The following is a 13,077-nucleotide window of genomic DNA, read 5'->3' as shown; positions in this document are numbered from 1 at the left end:
AGTAGGTCTGCGCTGTGAATGTAAAAATGAGCAGTAAATGTTTGTGACTGTATATTTGTGTGAAGGCAACATAAAGACCAGCTTTTAATAAATAAAAGTTTCTGGGTTTACTTTTGTAGTGGATGGCTGTATACACAGAGCTGCTGGGCCCTGCTTAGTTGCTGAATGCCGCAACCTGAGTGGCTGTGAGACTGGACAAGCAAAAATTACGTGTGGATATGACCTACCTGCAAAGTGTAAGTCAACCCTTTCTCAGCGTTTTCTTTTTGTTTTAAGCGCGTGGAGCTGGTATGCATGCTTTATTTCCCTGTAGTCTAATTCAACAAGGTATTCATTTTACAAAATTAGCAGTGGGACTTAATTAAGCATGTTCTGTAATAATGTCTTCCCCTCAAAGCAATTCAGGCTTTTCTAAACGACTATTTCACCTATGTTATCCAATGAAAACCTACATGTCTCTGAAATATAACACATCTTTCATGTTTATTTTTTGCAAGATAAAACTTATCCTTTCATATGCATAATAAAGGATTGGAAATGCTTTATGAAGTATGAACAAAATATACATTATCATATTTAAGTTCCATGGAGACAATTTTTGGAAATGTTGCATATTTCATATTCTTCATGCAGATTCCTTGATTGTGAATACTTTGAGAGCTGAGGAGATCAAAGTGATGTATTGTGTTTTCAGCTGCTACGTAGAGGCTGATTGCAATTACTGTGAAGGCATCTGTCACACTTTAGCTTTCAGCAGAGTGCAGCTCAGTGCTGGAATGTTTTTGTACGCTGAAAGTGGAATTGTCAAAATTCCCATCCTATTTAAAATAGGAAGACAGCTATTTGACCTTGTTGCGTATATGTTGAGCTTGTCTTGGAAAAACCTAATGTTGACAGCACGTTGATCGGTCAGTCTATTATGTAAGAATAAAAAGTAGGAAGTCTCTGCAAATTAGGATCTTACAGAATAGTATATTAAGATACAATGATACAAATACCAAGAAAGCATTACAAACAGCATATAACTAGAATTCAGGATCTCTTTTTTTATACGCAGTTTGCACTAGGAACATGGCTCATTCAAATGTATTTAGATCTGCTCGCTTAATTTGTTCTACATTTTTTCATGTAAAATCAAATGCTTACTGCAGTAGCAGGTATCTTTTTAGGTTCCTGTGGCCCTTAATGCCTTAGGTAAAGAAGAAAATTGTGTTCTCAGCCATTTGTTGGCACCTTCTCTGATGATGATGAGAGCTACCAATTATTTCCTTGACAATGATAATTGCTATATACGGGAAAACTTTGCTATATTTTATGCATAGTTTTACCACATGTTAATGGTTATTTATGAAAGGTTAATTTGACTAGAGGTCAGGGAAATTGCTGAGGAAGTTTCAATGTGGTAGTTATGTTGGGTTTGTATGTGACCAAAATCTTCGCCAGATTCCTATAAAACTGATAGGATTGTTTGATAACACATTGTAATTTACTCTACCGGGGATTTTTGATGTTTAATTCTTCCCCTTTAAAAAAAAAATATCTTGGGAGGGACAGAAAAGCTGCCCATCCATAGGTGCATAATTCCTCCTATGTATTTTAATGAGAGAAATTAAAGACAAGGTATCAAAGCAACGAGCACTGAACCGTGTTAGAAAGAGAAAGGGTCATGTCCAAGGCGTGGCCTCCCTTTAAATTTTATAGCAGTTTAATGGGTCTTGCTTAAGTTAGGTTTGTAGAACGGGATCCTGTTTGAAGACTATAGGAAAATTTTTTTGTTTGTTCTTTATGTAGGAATAATAAACAAAACAATGAGAAAACCCATTATCACTTGCAGTTGGAAATAAAACCTGTAACCAGACACAGAGAAAAGTCAATATTCTGCTTAATCAATATTCTTAGAAATTGAAATTGCATCAAAGACAGGTCTATTTGTATTTGGTCATGCATCAACATGAGAGGGGGAAAGGATACATTAACTGACAAACAGGCACAGGGAGGGAAATGTACAGTTTGCATGCAGAGGCTGAGAATTAGATACTCTTGATTTCTTAGATTTTTTCCTTAAAACATATTTGTATTCACCAACTGTTGTTTTCTTTTACTTTTCCCTTTAGAAGCTTTTGGTTGTAGGCTCATTAAATTTTTGTACCTTTTAGACCATTCATCTAAAAGTGATCATACAATCAAGACTCTGTTTTCATATTTTAAAGAGTTATAGAGCCAGTGGATATCTTTTGTCACTCTGTGTCACTTTGTCATAATAGTATGACAGTTGAACTGTGGAAACTATTTTACATCTGATTTTTGTGATGAGAGCAGCAACATGACGGGAGGTCCAGACTTCCCCATCCAGATGCGCTGTGATGCAATTCTGTGTGTCAGCAATTTGTTGAAGGTTATAAGTGAATGGATAACTGCCAGCTTTCACGACGAGTTTGCTTTTCACTTATCTGTTTGTATATAGGAGACCAACTACAATAATCCATTAACAGTTTGAGTAGTGCAATGATTATTTTGTTGTCTCTGCTCTTCTCATGATTATAGCTGGATGAGTAATGATAGTAAATGTGAAATGTATTTCCTAACATGGTGAATTGTTATTTTTTTGTTATTTACCAGAATTGTAAAATATTACAATCGTATTTCCTACCCCTGGGATTTTCCCATCTCTAGTTCTTGATCCTGAAATGCTTCACTTGGAAGCAGTTTGCTGAAATCAGCAAAGCTGCTCTGGGACAGAGCAGCCTGCATGTGTGCTGTATGATGCAGGACTTGGGCTTAAGCTGAGGACTCCATGTTAAAGAAGATTTAGTATTCAAAGATCATGCAGCATATTGCTTTGTTTTATAGACAACTTGGAGGAAGTTGGAATTAAATTCGGCATTTGAAGGGAAGGTATGCTTTGTTAGGAAGCTGGTAGTTGGTAAATAAAAAACACTCTGGCAATCTCCTTTATCATCTCTCGTATTTTTATTGAATACTTTGCTGTATTTACTTAGGTTAAATGAGAACAGGTCTGATAAATAATTTCTTCACAAAGGAAAAATTGAAAAATAATGTCTGACTGAAAAATGCAAAGATTTAGGGTACAGTCTAGCTTTCTGTGATTTGTTCTTGTTGCATCTGAGTCAGAGATCAGTTTGTGAAATACACAAGTGACTGTAAATGTTCAGGGAGAGAATACATAACATAGTTCATTTTTTCCGTCATCTTTTTATCCTAATAGTGTGAACAGACCAAGATTAACATGTCTATAGCCTAGAGATGTTGCTTTATGAACTTTTCGAGATAGATATTTTTGAATGCCAAAAAATAGTCTGTATGAAAATAGAAGTGAAATCAAACTGAGTTTTCTAATTACTAGTTAATGTAACATTCAGTACAGTTTTACAGAAGTCAGTGTAATCACCATCTGCCTTCTGTGCTGCAAAAGCCTACACAAAGCCCCCCCAAATGCCAGCCGAGTTATTTGCTGAATGCATAATTTGGTTGATGTCATCTATTGTTGTTTTTCAGCAAACACCTATGCAGGCACCCACATTTTCATAGCGCTTTGGAGGGCTGAAAAAGGCAATGCTTTTTGCTCTGAGACATTTTCCTTTAATGCTCTCCCAGACCGATCATCAATTGCTTAACTTCTGTGCTTCATATTGTTGTTCCTTTTAAAGAAAAGTTCATTCTAAATATTGTACAATTGGTCTTCAAACATTGAGCAGTACTCTGATACCGTCATGCTTTAAATAACAGATGAACAGTATCTGTTTAAAGCTCTACAAATGCTTGTTTTCTTTCTCATTTGATTAATAGTCTCAGTTGGCTCTACTGGCAGAAAATGGTCTGAATGTAAATTGTTTTTATGGCTGGAACCAAGGGTCCATAACAGCCTCATGGCTTGTTATCTGCTTGCAGAGGTTCACTATAAAAAAAGACCCTGTCAGAACACATTAGAAAATACAGTCCCATTCTGCAAGGTATTTAACAGGCTTAAGCATCCAACATAGGTAATTGGTACCCCAACCTTGGCAGGAAAGGACCCCCAAACTAACTTCTTTCTGTTGTTAATATGTCTAGTAATAATTTCTTTCTTTTTCTGAAAAATGTTTGATAATAAAGCCCCTAAACCTAGGAAAATAAAATCTTACAGCCTCTAATATGGGATAGAGCCAACAGTCGGTAAATTAAATCTGAAAGGTGGACTTTCAGTGGAGGGACCTTGCTGGAAATGCTAGGCAGTTTCTAACACATTGCTTTATGTTGTTAATAAAGCTATATATTTTTAGTACTTTAAGCAATGTCCTTTAGGAAATACCATATATAGCATACTCTTCTGGTCCAAAGTCACTGTGTAGATCAATCTGGAGTAATAATGTGAATGTGCTCTCAAAGACAATTCCTGCTGTGAAATAAGTAGTTAGGAGGAGTGCTAGTATTAAACACAGTAGGAGGAATCAGCCTTTAAATTTGTTTAATCAGATTAAACAGTGGAGATTAAAAAGTAGAGATTAAAAAAGTGTGCTTCTATTATATAGACATATTTTTCTGTATTTAAAAGATGAATATTTGGAGGGTACTATTTTAAAGTAAGACTGTAAGGGTAGTGATTTTAAATCTCTCCATATTTTCTTGGAGGTCGCTTACAGAGCTGTAATTAAAAGGTTGATTATGCAGAAACGGAACTCCAAAACTCTACTCCAGTACTCCAAAACTCATCAACTGGAAAAATGGGGCATAATAGTCAAGCGTATTATCTGAATTTCCAGGATTCCACAAAGAACTTTGTTTACTTACTTTTAAAACCTTGGTTGATATAATAATACATAAATTTTGTTTCAAACGATTCTAAATTTCTGATATGCGAGAGTCAGAGAGATACTTTCTTCTGCATGGTTCTGATGTGCAGAAGAACATGATCTTTGCATGATTGTTCAGTTTGCTACCTCCCTATTTGTTCTGGGAAGAGGTAAGTCTGGGAATTGGAAAATAAGTCTGGGAATTGGAAAGGAAGGCATCAAAAGTGAGCAATATGTGGACAAGAGAGGATTGCTTAGAGAAGACTAACTTGGCTACTAACTCCCAGTTGGTCAAGGTCCTTGATCTTCTCCCACAATTGCTTTTAAATACTGAAGTGAAAACAGGTGTGCCACCAGATGCGTAACTAGACTGAAGTTTGATGAAATTTCAGTTGAAAAAGGCTGCTGATAAGCATAGGGTGACACAATCATTAACATAATTGAAGCTTCATAAATGTTATGATAGATTTCCAGGAGGGATGTCTTTATACTCTTTGCCTTGGCCGAGTAGCATCACATTATTGTCAGCATTGTGCCCAAACTGCGTGACACCTACCGGGAAAAAAAGATACAGCCGGAAAAACCTCTAGATAGGTATTTCCTGAAACAGCGCTGAGCTGCAGCAGCTTTTGCTATCCCTTTTTTGTATTTCTTAAATCTTCATCATTGCTTAAGTATTTAAAACTACATTTAAAATGAAGCAAAGCAAGTTAATATTAATCAAAGGTCCAAGACCCCTTGTTCTTGAGCGATATTTTTGTTGTTTAGATTTCTTTGGGAAGGGCTTTTTTTATGGTTAACAAAACCACTTACTACGTATCTGTGTGTTTTTCTTCTGAGTTGTGTCTAGGTTTGAAAGGGTTTTTTTATAAGCTCAATTTATGTATTTTATGACCATTTTGAAAATAAGTGCAGTGATGTCTTTATTGTGTTTCAATTTGGTCTAATTGGCTCCAGTCATCTTAATGACCTGCTATATTCACCATTAACAATAGCATACATTGCATATGCTGTAAATGTGTTGGAAGGGAAATATTAATGATTACTTCTTTGGTCCTAAAACCTGCTTAGATTTTAGAGAGGGTTTTATGGTATATTGTAAAGCTTTATGGCTTGTCTCTTCCTTCTGTACCCCCCCCCACACACAAAGGGAGAAGTTAGGACTCGTGGGGAATGCATTTATCGACTTCAACTAAACAAGTTCAAACATCTCCTTCTCTTCCAAGTCTGCTCAGGGTCTGTCATCAGTTTGGATAGAAAAGGGACAAGTGCTGTAGCTACCAGTTGAAATGTGTGGTTATGAATCAGCAAGAATCTTCCATCACGAGAGTATATGGTCTTTGTCCTTGGATTTGAGCCTAGCTCATATACATTTTTTAATAGATAGATTCTTTAAAATTTAATTTGTGAATGGACCAGAGAGCGCGTTTGTCAGTGCTCTGTGTAGTGTCGTGCTGTGGTTAACTTACAGCATGTACGGCTGGAAACCCTCGTTTCACATCAAATTGTTCAGTTAACAAATGTATGCGTTGCGGCTAAAGGAAATGTTTTACTATTGATCCTCACTGCTAAATCTAAATCCTCTTCTTCTGGGCATCACTTGTTACAATCTGGTCATTGAACACCAAACTCCAGGACAGGAGTGGGCACAGACAAAATTAAGAGGAGGACTGAACCATTTGCTCAGTAATTGGGTCCACCAGTGGCTTATAATGTGTGTGTTAATACAGTGTAATGGCAGGCGGTAGAAACTTGATGCCATGAGTTTCCCTGGCCTTATTTCTGTAGTTCTGGACATCTACAATTTCTGCAAAGGTCTAATTCTCGGTGTTACTGAAAGCAATTACACAACTGAGTTTGCAGTGTAGTGTGGCGGTGACGGGAGCCCACGCTGTTTGGTACCGCAGTTCCCTGGCGTCAGCGTCCAACGTGCTGGGGTTCACACTCTGGATACTCCCTTGATGAAACAGAGAGTAAGTTACAAGGCATAAACACTTTCCTAATGCTTAATTTATGTGTAAGGTGCTATTTGAAATGTCTCCTAATTTGGTGAAGAATAATTTGCACTGGAATATGCCTTTCCACACTGGTGGTGTACAGTCATTCCTCAGGCATGTTGGCACTGGAGCAGGGCGTTGTGCCCCTTAAGGCTAATACATTTTATTTCCTCCATGCTTGGATATAGTTGGTCCTTTTTACTCAAAAAATAATAAAAAAATAAAAAGTCTAATGCGTAGCAGAAAAATAAACAAAATTCTGATCGCTACAGTCAGCTGACAAGGAGAAGGGGTTATAATGGCGATGTTTATGCTCCTTTAACTGCAGCGGTTGCTCCTGCTCCCACTCTGATACGTTCCCTCAGTAGCCAAAGCCTACGCTCAGTACTTGAAAAATTAATCTTTGATGCATGAGATTTTGTCTGCTTGAATTTTGCTTGTCTCATTTTAAATGGTGATAGAAATTGCTTACTGTAGTAAAACACAACATTAACCTCATAGTGTGTTGGCACTTTGTGATTTATGCTGGTTTAGTCTCTGAAAAATATGCAGCCTGTCTCCCAAACCTGGATTTAGCTTATAAAATATGTTGGCACAGGCTTAGGGCTTGAATTGGAACACTAACTGCTGATCCTCCATCTCCCTAGGGTAGGAAAAAGGTTTAAAATTGTAGCCTCTCAGAGGTCATTAACTGCATATCATTTCTTCAGATTAATAATAATTATATTATTGTAGCTGGAAAGTTTTAAAAACAGTACAGCCTAATTTTCTTTCTTGCAAGCAAAGTATAGGATTTCTTTTTGTGCTGAATCTGCATATTCCTCAGCCAAAAATATGACAAATTATTTGCAAATGGAAATAATCAGATCATAGGTAATAAATAAGGACATAGCTATTTTCATTCTATTATTTTGAAATAAAGCAAAAGGAATAACATGGACATGAAAGGTGCTGTGATTTTTTTGAGTTATCCTTCACTCACCCACAAACCTCGCTGTTTACTTGAGGTTTAAAGCTGCTAATTTTATTTTTATTTTTTCTGAATGTATTTTGAAAGAATCTTACAGATGAAAAGTGGGACTGTTTCAAGAGGAGTTCTTTACCTGTAATCTAATTCCTTTAGACCAGTCTAAAGTGGATAGGATGCGAAGGTTATGTGAAATGGTTTTAAAAAGATCTTTGTTTCACCGAGCAGAGGAATCTTGAGGCTGTTTCACATAAACTAAGTGTACAGACCAAAATATGTGTTTTTTGGTGAAAACTGAGGTCAAACATTTGAAACATTTCTCTTCAGGAAGAAGACATCAGGTGTGAGACTGCAGGGCGTAAATAACGTTTGAATTGCTGTAGGAAAGAATCTAGATACTGATTAACCAGATAGTTAAAAAAAAAAAAGAAAAATTGGTATTATTTTACATACTGAGGATGCTGTTTCACTACCAGTGAAAAGGTACCATCGTCCAGGATGTTTTGCCTTCAAGTATGGGGATCAAAGGATTTTTTTGGTTGTTGTTGCAGCACTAGAAATTTATGAGAAATTACTTCCCCGTTTTTTTAGATTTCTGATAGCATCCCCCTTTTTTTAACATTGTCTTCCCACTCAGATTTTTATTTTTTTTAGTTTTGTTTGAAATATTTCGTACAAGTTGAAGAGGATACATTAGGATTTATTTTTTCATTTCTTCTTAGACTTCTCAAATTCTTTCCTTCCTTTTTTGGTATTTGTGAGTTTTCGATGATGCCTCTGAAGATTCTTGAGTTATCATCAGTGATCTTGTACCTTTTTACCAAAAAAAAAAAAAAAAAAGAAAACCAAGTGATGGAGGGGATACATTTTCATTACTGTATATCTGTAGCTATACATCTCTTTAGCTGTATGTGTGTTTATATTTTCTCTGTGCATGCTAGTCAATGTTGCAGATTATTTACACCATTGTGTGACTTGCAAATGTTCTACCACTTATTTTCTTCTGGATAGATGGCAGTATCTTTTAGGTTAATTAGCTGATAAGAAAAAAAACAGGTCTGGATGTCATTGATTTTTGGCCATTTTCAGAATACTCGGAGAAGAAATATTGTTAGTTTTTAGTAGTTGCAGCATGGGGCTCTTAGCTTGCTGGATTAGGACTGAAGTTTCATTGTTGGGAATACAGAGGAACTTTGAAATGCATCATCTACAGGGCACAGCAGTCACTCTGATCTGGACTTTACACCTTTCTGGATTACTTTGAATATTAATAAAAAAACAAACTGTAACAAAAAAGACCCAGCGGTACTCCAAGTGACTGATAATAGTTCTAGGACCAGGTTTAGGAGTAACGTGTATTAATGCAAGATACAGTCCTTTCAGTGTAAACTTTTTTATAGCTGTTTCTGCCCACATGCTGGTTTGTAGGTGAGTATAATTTGTATAATATAATTTACACAGTAAGAAGCCAGAAGAAAGTGTTAATTAAACAACTGTCACCGATTTTGAATTACATCTTCTTGCATGCTCTTTCTTAGCTATTTGTCATGCTACAAATCTCTCTTCCGGCTCCTCGGGAAAGTGAGTTATACTAAATTCCTTTTAACCTCAGGCACAGTGGTCTGAATTCTTACATTTTCTAGTGATGTATCAGAGAGATGGACAGAGAAATGTCCGACCATTTTAATGTTTCAACATGGCATAAAAGAATGTGTTTGATACATCACTGCACACTTCTAAGTATGCTTCCTATTTAGTTGGTAGCTTTCCAAGGCTTTTCCAGGCTTATAAATAAATAAATATATAAATGAGAAATGCTTTGCAACACTAAAAATAAACTCTTTGATATCTCATTATATGTACATCTGTCTGGATCACATTTCTTTTTTTGCAACTTTCTTGCTACACTTTCATTATAATTTTATACAGTGGTTGCATTAGAATTAAAACACATGGGTCAGTTTGAGAAAGTAAGAATACAGTAAGAATATTGTTTAATATCTCATAGCCTGTGTGGGCTACATACAGCAGGTCATCAAGACTGTAAACTGTTTAAAGTACCCATGAACACAAAGGAGGAAACAGTTTCTCATTGACGCTTTTTGTTTTAACAGCCGCATTATTCATTTTTAATCTGCCAGTAGAACTGGGAAAACTCCGCACGTTATATGTGAAGCGGAGAGGGGAAGAAAACCTTGAGACTTTGGGAGGTGTCATGGATAGCAAATAATGTCATATAATACGCTATGAAAGCCCGCAGTTTTGAAAATCTCAATTCATTCAAGTAAAAGATTGCATTTGTGTCAGGTGTAATCCTGTCAGAGGTGTAATCTTGTTTAAAACAACTTTTATTGACAAAATGGAGCAGAAATGTTTCCAGGGAAGACTGTTCATTTAAAATTAATTTGTTGCAATACAGCCCTATTCATGAGAAGCTGAAGGTGACGTTAACGCAAAATTGACCATGGAGCCATGAATATTGCTGGATTTCTTTCAGTTTAGAGAGGTGAACATAAACAAAGATGCAAAACAAGTCATTTTAAATCAGAATCTTACACTTGGCAATGAAAGACAACTTCAGAAAATGAGTTTTGGCTTTGAACGATTGGCCGCAACTTAAGAATAAAACTGCCTCCCCATCACTGCCAGGGTCCCTCCTTATTGCACGGTTTTTGAAGGGCATAGAAACTCCCCTCTCGTTGTCATTTATTGTTAAAGAGTAGTTATTACCTGTCTTGCTTAGGGACTGTATAAATGCAGACTGCATTTGACATAAAAATTAGTTTTAGCCAAGACTGGTATTTCCCTCCAGATTACAAAAGAAAAACAAAACAAGACAAAAAAAAACCCCAACCCCCCCAAAGAACAGCAACAAAAAAAATCTTGTTTGGGTTAAAATTTTTACAGTGGTTATGGTTAAAATGCTTCTAGTATTGTCCTTGCCTTCCTAGCTAGCTCATGCTCCTGAGTTAAATTAGCTCCTCTATGGCACAGCCACCGCTTTGGCCTTTCTTGGCTTTGCTGGTTTTGGCAAGGGAAGGGACCTATCCGACTGGGATGTGAAATACAATCTAAATTATGTTTTATCAACTGGAATGCCACTGTGTTAGCATGGGAATAATTAGAGTAGTAGTAAAGAAAACTTACATACAGGTTTCCCCCCATGGGGAATTCAAAGGCATCAGAGAAGAGGCAGAGAAGATCCATGTCGAAGGGTCAGGGGTCTGTGAATCTTACAGATACTTGGATGTCCTATTGCATCTACAGATCCACGAGTCCTCTTTCTTTATGGAACTTTAATTATGCAATTGGGGTATCTGGGTTTTTCGCCTTTTTTAAAAATTTAAATATGCAACTATATAAGTTCCCCAAGCACTTTTTGTCAACTTAATGTAATTTGTAACACTTCGAGGTCTCTAAAAACTCAGTAAGATTTCATCTTTTTTCCCCCCTGTCTTTTTGTTGTTGATTTTAGACAATGCTTTATTTGGCTTTTCTACGAGATGGTTTTATCAAAAAGAGCAGTTAGTTTACGGGTCAGAGAATCTCTTGTGATCATACATAGAAGGTGAAGCTGAAAATGAGAGAGGACTTTTTTGGTCCTTTTTTTTTTTTCAGTAACAATATTTTAGGGGCCCAATGACTATGAATAAGAAATCGGGGCAGCACAGATGAGTAAATCCCCTGTATGGCAAACACAATGTGTTCTGAAAGGAAATCCTCTAAGGTGGGTCAAGTCCTCACCTCATATACCAAAGAGCTCGGGGGACTTTGGCCTTTTTCACACATTGTGATGCTGTTTGGTGGGTTGTGTGTTCCTGTGGCGTTCGAAGAAATTGTAGCTGCAGAGCTCCTTCCGCTGCTGTTGCTCTCCTTCTCCCAGGCAGCTCAGAGCTGCGCTCGTGCCTGCAGGGATGCAGACTTTAAGCGCCTGTTTAAAAATAAAAAATAACACCCCCCGCCGTGTGTAACCCACATTAGACACGTGGGTCGGCATGACAGCAATGGGAAAGAGAAAGTTTCCAAATCTGACTTAGGTTGACTATCTTTTAATAGGAGAGGAGCATAATTTTTTCAGGTTTTGGAATATTCTGTGCTTAAAACATATTCTTTGAATTAGTTCCAACTCTGGACGTGACTTTTGTATCGGAGTAATTTACCCACCGAGAACAAACTGAGGGTTTCAGTCCATTTCAAGTAATCCATTGGACCGGCATCAGTTGGTAATAATTTTCTGTCACTGCTATTCAGTGTCGGATTTGAAGTGGAAATGTATAAACAAATGGCTCTGTAACCGATTATCTAATCTAGCTCCTCATAAGAATCCTATTTTATTAAATAAATGGCGATTCATGTTAGATGCAGGTGTGGTAAGTCCCTGTCTCATGTTTTTCCAGCAGCCTGCCAGTGTGAGCAGCCTGAGATTTTGATGTATCACTGTAAAGTGAATGAATTCTTTCCTAATCTGCCCAGTCTTTTAGGGGGTGAATTCGGTGGCTTTAAAACTGGGAAACCTTTGGGCAGGGCCAATTGCACTGACCCTGCTCTGAAACAAATGCCTCCAAAGCCTCTTGGTAGTGCCATTTTTGGCCACATGTGCAGTACATGTTTGTTCTCCTCCCACACTTTCCTCACTTTTCCATATTATCCAACCAGGCAGACATATCTCCCAGCCTATGGCAGAGGAATTCAATGTGTTTCTTTGATACTGAGCCTTGCATTTAACTATTAGCTCCAGGCTATCCTTAATACAAACCAGTGCTAATGCTCATTTGGATTATTGTGTGTTTCATTGGAGAAATTGTAATGGAGATGTGCTGTTGATGTTTGGAAAACAATGTATTTACCTACCAGTGTTTTAAAAAATAAAAGTAGCCCTATTGCCTTACGGTAGCTGGGTGTTCAACAGCAGGAGCTGTGATTTGGCTCCAAGCCCAGCATCCATTATATCTTGCACCTTTAGCCTCCCAATTGATAAAATGGCAGGCGTGCAATTAACAGATTTAACTGCAGTGTCTCTTATCTAAATGCTGTGCCTGGCAAGTATATTATCCCTCCCCTACCCCTGCATTTATCTACTTCAAACTTTGCCCCCTCTTTCCACCACTTTCTTGGGCAGTCACTTTCAGTGGTGATCTCTCCATATTGTTATTGTGTCTTTTCATAGACTGGCGGAGCATCCTCAATCAGTTTAGTGTTTCCCCAACCATCTCTCACCCTTTCTCAGCTGTCTTTTCTTCTCCATTCATTGTCCAGCTTGCTTCTGTGTGATGTAAACTCTTTTTTGATTTTTTTATTTTAGTGTTTACCTCTATTTCTTCCT

General features: G+C 37.2%; 1 protein-coding gene across 5 annotated transcripts in view; it reads left to right on the top strand.

The window, feature by feature from the left end:
* Window positions 1-13,077, top strand: part of MACROD2 (mono-ADP ribosylhydrolase 2) — a 913,271-nt gene that overhangs the window by 271,463 nt on the left and 628,731 nt on the right. For all 5 annotated transcript variants that reach the window (XM_076335066.1, XM_076335065.1, XM_076335063.1 and 2 more), the window contains one exon: window positions 120-236. In XM_076335066.1, the coding sequence (XP_076191181.1) occupies window positions 120-236 (117 nt within the window). The remainder of the gene's footprint in view (window positions 1-119; window positions 237-13,077) is intronic.

Source organism: Aptenodytes patagonicus, chromosome 3, assembly GCF_965638725.1.
Source record: "Aptenodytes patagonicus chromosome 3, bAptPat1.pri.cur, whole genome shotgun sequence".
In the NCBI taxonomy this organism is placed as follows: Eukaryota; Metazoa; Chordata; class Aves; order Sphenisciformes; family Spheniscidae; genus Aptenodytes; species Aptenodytes patagonicus.
The sequence above is the reverse complement of the archived record's forward strand: the minus strand, read 5'-3'. Positions and strand labels throughout refer to the sequence as shown.